The sequence below is a fragment of the Scylla paramamosain genome, chromosome 5, assembly GCF_035594125.1.
Source record: "Scylla paramamosain isolate STU-SP2022 chromosome 5, ASM3559412v1, whole genome shotgun sequence".
Classification (NCBI taxonomy): Eukaryota; Metazoa; Arthropoda; class Malacostraca; order Decapoda; family Portunidae; genus Scylla; species Scylla paramamosain.
In genome coordinates this window covers 15,891,478-15,904,191 of record NC_087155.1, presented here as the reverse complement: position 1 = coordinate 15,904,191, position 12,714 = coordinate 15,891,478, and the positions used below count along the sequence as shown (strand labels likewise).

The following is a 12,714-nucleotide window of genomic DNA, read 5'->3' as shown; positions in this document are numbered from 1 at the left end:
TTCTCGTCTCAACTTCCCCTTCATTATTTGTTGCTCTGTCCTCGCTCTTCCCTTCGCGTCTCCCCCAATCGTAATATTAACCTCTAGTTCTGTTGCCTCTGGTCGCGGTACATTCTTGGCCTTATTGTGGCTGTGGTAAGGATATTAGGAGGTTCATCAGTCCTCCCCTTGGTACTGTAAGTCAATCTGAGCTGCTTGTTTGTGACTGTGTTTTGTGTTGTCCTTTGGTATTAGTGTTAGTGGTGTGGAATATTTGTGTTTTGATATAGTTGTGTTTCAGTTTTGCTTTGTCGGAAGGTGTGGATGTTTTTTTTTTTTGTGTTTTAGTTTTATTATTAAAATTGTGTTACTGTTATTTCTATTTGTGGTTGTATTATTGTTACTATTGCTAACAGATGTGTGAGATGGGTGTATGCGTTAGTCACTATAGTTTGCTGGAAATGGTAGACAAAAGTGTGTTAAGTAATTTGGTTATAGAGGAGAAAAGGTTACAGAATATACGTATAGGTCAACAGTAGTAGTAGGAGCCATCGCTACTACTACTACTACTACTACTACTACTACTACTACTACTACTACTACTACTACTACTACTACTACTACTACTAAGACTACTTACTACTTACTACTACTACTACTACTAGTTCGGTTGTTCAAGTCGCCGGGAGAAATGCAGCTCTGAAAAGGCCTCCAAGATTTCCATTAAAGTTTATCTAAAAATAGAAGGCGCCCCGTGCAAATTGGAATGGATTTTGAGGATTTACTGAAATATAATATGAGCTACAGTAGGGGGGAGGAGGAGCAGGAGGAGCAGGGAGGAAGAGGAGGAGGAGGAACAAAAAGATGACAGCAATAATAAAATTTTTTTTATATGGAGGAGTTAACCAAGGACGCAAAAAAAAGTGGATAGGGGAAGGAATACTCATGCGGTTCTCGCTCTCGCGCACAAGGAAAAGTAAAATTGAAAAGAGGTATATCGGTGGAAGTATATCGATGATGTTTCTTTCTTTGGAAATAACTTAAGTCACAGGAAAGAGGAATGACAGAACGAAACAAAGTATTGCAGTTTTTGTGTGTATTTGGCAACTCTCTTCAAACAGCGTCCACTTCCGATATTAACAACAAGAAAATAGAAGCAAAGTGATTGTTGAAACACACACACACACACACACACACACACACACACACACACACACACACACACACACACACACACACACACACACACACACACACACACACACACACACACACACACACACACACACACTATAGACGAGGGAATTAATTTTTTTGGAATGATGAAGTTTTGTATTTTATATTTGTATTTAATTTGTCATCTTGTTATTCTACTTTTCACTTTTGTTAATCTTGTTTCCTGACACCCACACGTGCCCTTTACACAGGCGCAACCGATATGTACTGCAAAAAAAATATATATATACGGACGAGAGCTGCAGGCAATATTCTATCAGAGTATCTTTTATTGCTGTAGCTGGAGATATATGTTGAAATCACTGTACAAAACTGCTGCTGCTGCTGGTGTTGTCATTATTATTTTTGTTGTTGTTGTTGTTGTTGTTGTTTTTGTTGTTGTTGTTGTTGTTATTGTTACTTTTGTTGTTGCTACTGTTGTTATTTTTGTTGTTGCTAATGTTATTTTAAAAATTAATGCATACATTCAATCAAGGTCAACTTAGGCGCCTCCACTTGACCTGGCCTGCCGTTTAAGCCTCTCCGCGTTTCGTTCAGTTTCATGTTGTCGTATTAAGCCAAAGCTAAGGCAAAACGTCCTTCCTACGCCATTCTATCTACGTATTTTCGAATTAAAAGTTACAAAGTCCACGAACTGACCTGGACTTCATAACGCAAAAAAAAAAAGTAAATAAAAAAAAAATAAATAAATAAAAAAAAAATGGTAGAGCGCATAATCGAAGGGAATGAAAGAGCTTTTACAAAATGAATTGCGAATAGTGAAGGGATTCTTGATTAAAACACAACATCAGGTAATAAGCTTTTTACTTTATTTTTCCTCTCTCTCTCTCTCTCTCTCTCTCTCTCTCTCTCTCTCTCTCTCTCTCTCTCTCTCTCTCTCTCTCTCTCTCTCTCTCTCTCTCTCCCGGATGTAAAGTTTCTCGCACACTGCCTTGTTTTTATTCTATCTTATTTTTTTTTATCTGTCTTTTTTTTTTTTTCTTTTAGTGAGCAGTATTGAGCGTTTGGTTGTATGTAGTGTTGCGTCGCGTGGGAAGCTTGTGTTAACTGGAGCGTGATGAAACCTCATGAATGGACTACTCGCGTGTTTCTGCTGGGGACGAAGAGGACGAAAGAAGGGAGCAATGAATTCGTCTCCTAAACACACACACACACACACACGCACAGGATAGGTTTCTCCTTCGTACTCGTCGCTCCTTCACGCACGTTTTCCTTCTTTCCTTCCTTCCTTCTCTCCTCCTACGTGTCAGGTTTCTGTTTTCTCTCGTACGTCTTATTTGGCGCGTTTTCTTCGCCGTTATTAAAGTTTTCTCTTCTTTTGTTGATTATTTCTTTTTCTTGTTTTTTTCCTTCTTATGTTTTTATTTTATTTTTTCTCGTATTTTTCTTTCGTCCTTTCTTTTGTTCTTTTCTTCGCCTTCTAGTAGTAGTAGTAGTAGTAGTAGTAGTAGTAGTAGTAGCAGTTATCATTATCACGATCATTCTGAAAAATTACAACGTACTCTTAATCATTCCTTCTTCCTCAATGAATGGGACAAGGAAAAATGTTCCACCTTTTAACAACCGAGGAAGCGTGGAGGAGTCGTCTCGAGTGCTGCCCTTCATTCGACGTGAGACGTAGTGTGTGGCGGTCTGTTTGTCTAGACGCCTCGTTCCTTTTGGCAGTTGTCAAGGTCGATGATCTGCATTGTTTTGATGCAAAGTCTCACCTGTTTTTAGTTTCACTCATCTCTCATGAAGTGACAGTATAAAAGGGCTGTTCCTCTTTCTTTCGCCATTATCTTGTTAACAATGTCCTTGTAGTAACAGTTCTTTTCATTAGTATTTTAGCAAAAAAGATATTGCCTCTTGAAAGGCTCGTGTCTCCACGGTGAGCTGGAGTCTGCGTCGCATGAACAGTTTCAGAGAAACTATTTTTGGTTCTTACAGCTGTGACGTTTGGCGAGACGGAGAGGCTCAACGAAGGCTGAGGCAGCTGTCACGCTGCTCATGGATGTTGGTGGCCCAGCGGTATGACTGGAATTTTGTCTATTCGCCCACAGACACTCAGGGAGCAATATTCTATGACCTCCCATCAGCGGGCGATGAGGTACTGCCGCGCGTTATTACTCATCCTGACCATCATTCCTCCGTGCCCCCGAGGACCCGAGGCAGCGCGCGTTATTTTGATGTGCAGCGCAATCACCACAGAAAGATGGAATAATGGCAGCCGGGAAAGGGTTCAGTCCAACGAGCTCCATGACCAACGTGATCGTGGCTTGAAGACTTCGTGCTGCGGTGTGGGAGTCAGCAGCAGACCAACGGAGCCTGAGGACTTTTCCCAGCCTTGCATTGAACCAATTGGGGAAATAAATATAACTCGTGAGATGCTCAAAACACTGGAAACTGGAAAATACCGTTTTTGAGACAGACCGACACACTTCAGCGTAATGAGATACTGGCAAGTGTATATTTGTTTATTCCCTCAAACATGGACAAATTTGAGAAAATATAGTGGAAGTTGTTTTCTTGCGGGAAGGTGTGAAACAGACTATTTTTGAGCGTCAGGCCAATTAGGAAAAGAGCTGAGGAATTGAGAGGCGCTCCAACCAGCTTTCTTCCGACTAGTGAGTCTGTTCCCTTCATGGTGGTGGTGTCCATTATGTGTCATGTCTGTCATCGCCTTCTTTATTACTACCTCTCTCTCTCTCTCTCTCTCTCTCTCTCTCTCTCTCTCTCTCTCTCTCTCAGTCTCTCTCTCTCTCTCTCTCACTCTGGGTTGTTTTGTTACAACGTATTCTTAGACCCACGCACAGGTACTCAGGTGGATGGCAGGGCAGGTTAATGAGGTGGGCGTCTCACCTTAACGACAGCCATATGAGGACTAGATAAGAGGCCAGTGGCCGCACAGCGTGTTGCCTTGGCGTCTGGACGGAAGACGGTCTTATTCTTGTTGTTGTCGGTGGTGGTGGTGGTGGTGGTGGTGGTGGTGGTGGTGTGGTCCTTGCTGCTGTTGGTATTGATAGTGGTTCAGTTAGTATTGTTGTTAATGTTGTTGCTATTGTTATTGTATGATTAGTATCAATATTGGCATTAGTAGCTATTTGTATTATGATAACTATTACTATTACTTGTACATTACTATTACTAGCTATTACTTGTACTTGATTACTATTACTAGCTATTACTTGTACAAGCTACACAAAATTCAATCAGTAAAGAGTAGCACAAATTATACCAATACTTTTACCATACGTTACCTCATATTTCTGTACTAACTTCCCTTTTCTTTTTCTTCCCCTCAGGTGGCTCCACGAAACACCATCTCACAATGATGAACCACGCCAGGTAAGAAAATCCAGACACCCAACCCTTAATCAACTCCCGTATCTCCTCCACCATTGAAGTACCATCACCACCACCGTCCCACCTCTCCCTTCCCCTTCTTTTTAACTTTACCATTACCTCCAGCCTTTAATTTCCTCTCTCTCACCTTTGCTCCACCCTCCAAACATTCATTGCACCTTTTTTCACTTCCCCACTACAGAACCTCCCGCCAATAGCGTCTCTCGGGTGGCGGGAAGAAAAATAAGCTTCGCCTCCTTGCCATTTTTTGGGAAGCCAATCTAGGCGTTGGTTCTCGATACGGCATTATTGGGAGCCATTCGCTGTTGATTCGCTCTCATTTCCTGAGCGGTTAGGAGAGAGAGAGAGAGAGAGAGAGAGAGAGAGAGAGAGAGAGAGAGAGAGAGAGAGATTTTGTATGTTTTAGTTGCATGGTCTCTCTCTCTCTCTCTCTCTCTCTCTCTCTCTCTCTCTCTCTCTCTCTCTCTCTCTCTCTCTCTCTCTCTCTCTCTCTCTCTCTCTCTCTCTCTCTCTCTCTCGTCCAACTTGCTAATGGAAAAACCTGCCTAGTACTTGCATTCCTCCATACCCACTACTTGTAAATCTTCGAAAAGTCCACATTTCTCTTATATTTCTACTTTGCTAAGATTTCGACTCCCTAGCAAAGAGGAAAGCATCTCTCTCTCTCTCTAAAGGACTAGACCAACTCCTCTCCCTTAACACGCTGCGATACTTTTTTTTGTATTCTTTTCTCTACTGGAAGTGCTTGCAGCGGGCCCTGGTTTAATCGGATCTGCTCTGTAAACTCGAGTCACTTTTCTTTTGTTCGGAGAAAGAGAAGGACAGGAAAAGGCAGACACAGAGAAGCAAAAAGACGGGTGGAAGGACGGACACACACACACACACACACACACACACACACACACACACACACACACACACACACACACACACACACACACATGAATATCACGTAAAGTCAATTTGGGGCTCCTTCGTTTCACCGGGAGGAGAAGGAAAGAAACGAAAGAAGGCTAAGGATGTCATTGTAATTGTCAAGAGAATAAACGTGACTAACAAGACGACAAATACCATCCAGCTACGGAAAACATGAACTCTGAAGAAACTAACCGAAGAAAAACTAATGTACTGATGTAAAGGAAAAACAAAAGCAACAGCAGAGGGAGGACAAGGAAGAGGATTACTAAAGATTACAAAGGGATGGCAACCAGTGACGGACCTTCAGGTTATCGCAAGGCTCTGATTCCACGGAAATGATTTATTGGTATAGCTGTGATCACAACTCTAGTAAACTGCTGCACCCATTCCCACTGTGCTTCGTGTTTTTCCCTCAGTTTGAAGTCTTTTGATCTGCTGGCAGTCTTATAAAATCTGATGATTGATAGTTTCCTGTCAGATTTGAGGACTTAAGATTGAAAGGTCTTAACACAGAAGAGAGAGTGGTATGTTCCTTCATTATTGACCTATACGAGATAATAAATAGCCCAATTCTAAGCCCTTTGATCTGCTGTCAGTCTTCCAAAACTTGATCATTGATAATTTCTTGGCAGATCTGACGATTGAGAAAGTTAAATACAGTGGAAGAGTGTGTGGTATGTTATTCGACTCTTAACGATGACTATACAAGTGTAAACATGATTAAAGATTCATCTAAAGGATTAAGCATGAAAGAGGAAAGTCTAGGATTCGAACCTATGTTAAAGCACTTGAGGTACACAACTCTACCAATGGAGTCACGAGTGAAAGAAAGATTAGGAGAGTACACGCCTCAAACTCAACCACCCACCCCATCTACCGAAAGGTGGCTGGAAGAGAAGCGATATCCTGTCATACAGAAAAATGGAGCCACAGTAAGAAAGATTACCGCAGGACATACCTCACACCTACACAACAATCCCTCCACCTAACGCTGGGTGGAAGAGAAGCGATACTTAGTGACACTGAAAAAAAAAAACTAACGCAATTTATAAGGAAAGTGATGATAATGTGTGCCTGAAAGGTTTCCGCCTCAAAAAAGATTAGCCACTGTTCCTTATCGTATTATATAATGTACATTGTAAAGTAAATTTTATGCACTTATTATTTGCAATGTATGTTAGTGGCTATGAATAAATATTGACGGCTACACTAGAGTGTGACAGAGGCATTAGTCATGTGGTGTGAGCTTTGTGAGAGTGAGGCAAGTGTTGGAGTCTGCAGCGAGTGTTGTGGCACCATTGGTTTTCTCTTCTCGCAGTAGTCAATGAGAGAGAGAGAGAGAGAGAGAGAGAGAGAGAGAGAGAGAGAGAGAGAGAGCGAGAGCGAGAGTGAGGAGAGAGGGAAGAAGAAAGAGTGATACAGGAAGAGGAGGTGGAGCAGCGACAGCAAATTAGGGATTGATGAAAGGAATCAAAGGGGCGAAATTGAAGGTAACTATGGCGACACTTATTGGTAATAGAGCAGAAAGTAAACCTTGGGAGGCGAACCTTTCATTGGTAGTAACGATCAGCCGAGGGATGGAATAAGAGGAGGAAAACGACGACGAGGAGGAGGAGGAGGAGGAGGAGGAGGAGGAGAAGGAGGAGAAGTAGAAGTAGAGGGAGAAAGGAGGAAGAAGAGGTGTATGAGGAAGATGAGGACGACAGCAACGTTTATACATGATTATATTGAATAGCCAAAGAACAAGAGATTTATATTCCGTTTAGGAACTAATAACGAACTACTCCAGTAAAGACATTGGATAGTACGGCACAAGGCTTCTCCTCATCCACCACTTCCTTGCTACAAAAGTGAGCTTCACTGGATTAACATAAAATAAATAAGGGAAGCTGCAAGAAATTATCAAGATTGTGTTCAACGCTCATCTGAACCCCTGTGTAACAAGGACAGGAACCAGTACGAGTGGGTGTGAATGAGGCTATAAATACGTATTATAAATTTTGTCATTGCATTTTAGGTCCAGGCATGTGTGTAGCAACTTGACAGCACATCTTTCATAATATTTTCACTCGTAAACACAGAATAATGACTGTAGTGATGCCTGATTTGCTTTACTTCCTGGAAACGTTCACTCTACTGTCTTGTTTCTTAACTTTATCACGAAAAAAAAAAAAAAAAAAAAACTGTGTCACCTGACGGTCCAAAGAACAAGTATCTAATTAATGTCAACTTCCTCCTTTACGAGCTACTTACTCGTGTCCCTCTGAAGTATTTTTTTTTCAGTTCAACCTCATTAATATTCTTGAAGTCAGGCTCGGTTTCACCTTCACTGTGATCTCATTGGTAAAACTCTTCCTCCTGTTGCTGATTTTGTGACGCGTGACATGAGCTGATTCATCAATAGAGGGAGCAGAAAATATCCAAATGAAACATCCCTTTAACAGAACACTACTCGTTTAAGGCATTTTCTTCTACCTAGTGCGATAGAACAGTGTCCTCCACGTAGACACGATCCTCACGCAGTCTTTCATTTGCTTCCTGACTCAAAAAGGCGTCTATTCCTGTCCGCTTTGTTGTTCGATCCATGAATAAATATCTCTGTGACTGTTACTTTTTCCTTTCTCCTTTCCATTTTTTTAGTTTGGAGTCAAATCTAGCACGCGTGGGAAGCGGATATTTATTGTAACGCTGGCTGACGAGAATCTGAGTACCAGTAAAGTGTGCTGGCGGTCTTTTTATTCTGCCTTTATTTTTACTTTTTGTTAAGGTATAAATTCGTGTCAATGCGTATGAGATTATAATCACCAGGAGGGACTGCAAACACATAATGTGAGATTTTTCTGTGCCTGGGGTGAATTGACGCCGGCATGAGGAGGTGCTCACTGCTACCTCCGCCTGAGCGTGGGAGTTCAGAGACGCTATAATGTCCGGCAGGAAAAGTTGAGGCGCACCCCCAAACCTGCCAGCGGCTTCAATTTGGACTGTCAGCTCAGGGACGGCAGCGGACTCAGTGACCTCGCATAGGAACACTCGGCGGTTCCTCACGCCAGCAAGAAGCCTGTGGACTGCGGCACCGCGAGGGCTCCATGTCGTCATCGGACAAATCCATTCGTGTATCTTGCCGGGAGAGGAAATCGACGCAGGAAACGCAACATTTCGACGTGGAGGAAACTGGTGTTTGTCTTGGCCTGATGGCCACGCACCACGGAACTGCAACATTTTAAATCAAACTGAAAAACGTGCTATGGTTTCTGCCAGGCCTCGGTTTTTACGGTAACGAGGTTTGGAGGTTTGGAAGCATTGCTAGAGCGCAAGACTGGGAATACAATAACCTGCCGCTCGCCTTGCTGCCTTGCCGCCTTGCCGCCGCGTGAGGCAGTCCTGGTGTGGTCACGGCGGATCAGTCCCGCTGAGCCTCCAAGCTATTATGGTCGGCTACTCGCGGCTTCAGATTACAGGCCGCGGGTCTGGTCGTCTGATGAGGGCTCGCCGCACTCTTGCTACCCCACACTGTCCTGCCCGCCCACCTGCCAGCGCACCCAGACATCAACAATGAATTAATGGTAAACAGAAAGAAAATAGCAGAGCTTCTTGGCAAGACCAGCAAGACAATATTAAATTTGCTTTTCTTTATCATTAAATGCCTCCCTCCTCCTCCTCCTCTTCCTCCTCCTCCTCCTCCCCCCCCTCCTCCTCCTCCTCCTCCTCCTCCTCGCTTTCCCCTTCTCTTCCTACTGACGTAAAGAGAATAGAGGAAAAGCTAGTTTAATTACACTAAACATATCATGAATACTATGGACTTTCTGTATTATATATTTTCTGTATATTTCCTATGTCGATCTTCTCCTCTGAAAAATTGTAAGGTGTCCTAAATTTCATGAAGTAATAGAACTTGTATGGTAAGAAAAAATATATGTGAACTTTTAGCGCTGAAAGATAACATTCTAATTTGTTTATTTTCATGTTGACTTGCTCTTCAGGAAAGCGATAGATGCCGTGTAGACTTTGTACAATTACGAGAATCGCATTGCTGGGAGAAAAAAATATCAATGAGGAAACAATTAGTGCCAGCACTAAGTGTATTCATAACAAGTGAATAGGTTTTGTGTCAGTGTTTTCATTGTTTGTTGTCATTAACTAATTGAATAAACGTCCCTCTGGCGGATCCAGAAATCAATATAGAGAAACACACTTTTTTTTAATACTTATCTAAAGTTTCTACGACTGTCTCTTTACACACACAAAAAAAAAAAAAAAAAATGGACACACTCAGCGTAAGAGCAGTGAGCCGTGCTGTGTGCAATAACACGCCCATTCCAAACACCATTTTTCCCTCGTTTTGTTGAGTGACCCCCAAGGACATCCCCTGCAGCAGCACCACCACTCGCTGAGCACCACCACTGAGCCGGGTTCCAGTAGCCTGTATCACACGTCCAGCCTGCCTCGCTGTGTCCCGCCTAGCTCATCTTATCCTACTGTAACTCTTCTGCATTCCATAGAAAATATCCTACCTTGCTCTGCTTTATTTACCGCCTTGTTTTCTTCTACTTATCTCGCCCTACCTTATCATATTGACTTATTAGACCACAGTTTCTTTTTTTTTTCACAAATCTGCCATATTCTGTCTTAACCTTCCCAAAAACCCTACCCTGCCTTTCCCTACCCTGTTCTTTATCTGTCTCTTCTTTTCTTTTAGCTGTATTACGTTTATCTCCTCAAGTCTTAACCCGCCAATCTGTTTAGTATCAACAAGTCTACGTAAATCCTGCTTTGCCCTTCCTTGGCCTACCTTATCTTTCCCTCCCTTTTCTTTACTTGTTGTTCCTCACTTGCTGTAGATCACCTCTGGTCCCATTTTGTCAGTGTTCTGTGTCAGTAAGTCTACATGGACAGCCCTTACCATGTCCTGCCCTAGTATATCTATCCCCTCCTTTTCCTCTCTTGTATTAGATCCCCTCTGGTCCCACTTTGCCAGTGTGTTCTGTATCAATATGTCTACGTGGACAGCAGAAGTTACCGAGTGAGTGGATGTCCTGCGTGATTATGTGTCCCGTAGTTCTTTGCTTGTCTTCATTTCGTCTTACTGCCTCATAGAACGTGGAGTTTATCATTGCTTGCATCACCGGACCTTCTTCGACCTTGCGCGCATGTAGCATTATTGATCTGTGTGTGTGTGTGTGTGTGTGTGTGTGTGTGTGTATAAGTAAGAAAGTATGTGTGTATATGTGTGCGTCCATCTCTCCGTCCATCACCCTGTTCACCTGTCCATTTACATTACGACAGCCGAGCATCGTGCAAAGATTTAGGTACGATTTATTAAGCTGGAGGGACGGCGTAAAGCTGCACCAAATGGTTTTCCCGGGGAGGAGGCGCCGCGGGAGTGTGGGTAGCAGGGGAAGGTAGGATGGATGGAGGGAAGGAAGGGAGGGATATGAGGAAGGTGGGACATGGACAGTTAGATCTGTGGGAGGGAGGGAGAAAAAGGATAGATCACGTGGGAGGGGATAGGATAGGGGACGAGGGAGGGGTGTAAGGAAGATAGGAGGAGGCAGAGGGGAGGGAGATCTGTCCGCTGCAGACGATTAAAACCTTGATGGGTTGAAATAAATGCAAAAAGTAAAAATTGAAATAAGAAAAAGACAATTTGTTCGCTGCATTTCATTTATTTTATGTTTGTAACTTTTCTCCGTCGAATTTTTATGCTTCTATTCTTTCAACGCAGGATTTTTATGGTATTTAATTTTATCAATGTAGAATTTTTATAGTTTTATCTTTTCCACGTTGAATTTCTATGATTCTATCCTTTTTTACACTGAATTTTTAATATTTCAATCTTTTCTATGTCGTCTTTCAATGTTCTTGTTCTTTGTGTCGAAGTTTTATGCCTCTGTCCTTTCTACGTAGTTTTTAAATGCTTCTCTACCCCCTGCATCGAATTCTCATGTTCCTAGCTTTTTCATATCGATTTCTTACGCTTCTCTCGTTTCTGCGTCGTTTTCTTTTAATGCTTCTGTCTTTTTTGCGTCAATTTCGTATATTTCTAACTTTTTTTTTCATGCTTCTCTCCTTTCTACGTCGAACTTTGTACCGCTATCTCTTATGCATCGACATCCAACACTCCTGAAGGCAAGAAATCGATACCAGTAATTGACATAGCCTGGAAAATGAATTCGCGTGTCCACTCTGTAAGACTCTCTATCATAACGTCATGTAGGTAGTGCGGCGTATATAAATGTATAAAGAAGCCCTTGCAACCCGTGCGAGCGACTCTTAATCCATAATGGCGCTGGTGATTTGTGGCGCTCCATGAACTGCCATCACACGTTGCCAGTCGTTTATCATGCAGACCTTGACCCAGTGCGGCTTCCTGGCTCACGATACCACGCACTGCCTGCCGACTGTGATGTGCAGGGTGCGGGGAAGGCAAGAGCTGGCTGGGTTGAGGTATGAATAGAGGAGGGGACGGAGAAAACAATGGCTAGTGTAGGAAGGGAAGCGGTTTGGCAAAGGGATATGAATGTGTGTATCGGAATGGGTGGGAGGAATGGGAAGAGTTTTGGTGAATCGTGGTGGGGAATGTGGAAAAGGATATGCAGTGAGTGAAGGAGGGAGGGATGGTGAGGTCAGCTATGTGAACTAACAAGTGTGGTATTCTGCTGGAAAGTGGATGGAAGGATGAGAGAAAAGTATGGTGTAATGTTCTTTCATGGTTATATAGACAAAATAGATGAATACAGTAGAGAAAGATGTGGCACGGGAGAGGGAGAAGTCAACTAAATGTAACAGACTAATGACGGTGGTTTTGCTGGAAAGTGGACGGAAAGATGAAAGAAGAGTTTGATACCGGGTTGCTTCATGGTTATATAGTCGAAGTGGATGAATGAAGTGGAGAAAGGTGCGTCACGGGCAGCATAGGGTCTAGCTGAGTGGATGGGCAGCAGGGGGAGTCTAGCTGGATGGATGGGTGAGCTGCGTGAGTGAGTGTGGGTGGGAGAGAGCATGTCCAGCGGCAAACGTTCTGTGGATGGACACTCGCTCCCTTAAACTTTTCATTCACTCGACATGGAACGGACGTCGAGGTAACTTTTTTGGAACGAGCTAAATGAAATTCCCTGATAGCATGAGAGGCGCAGATTTCAGGACGTAGTTCCGTGAGGAGATTCCTGCCTGCCTGAGGGCGTACCAGACATGCTTAATTCGTTCTGTGCAGGTTGAGGTCATTGAAGAGAGCTTGAA

General features: G+C 43.0%; 1 protein-coding gene across 3 annotated transcripts in view; it reads left to right on the top strand.

Annotated features, from left to right (window-relative positions):
• The window catches only part of LOC135100586 (arrestin homolog), a 178,385-nt gene that overhangs the window by 57,447 nt on the left and 108,224 nt on the right, over positions 1-12,714 (top strand). For all 3 annotated transcript variants that reach the window (XM_064003624.1, XM_064003625.1, XM_064003626.1), the window contains exon 2: positions 4,500-4,542. In XM_064003624.1, the coding sequence (XP_063859694.1) occupies positions 4,526-4,542 (17 nt within the window). In that variant the 5' untranslated portion in view covers positions 4,500-4,525. The remainder of the gene's footprint in view (positions 1-4,499; positions 4,543-12,714) is intronic.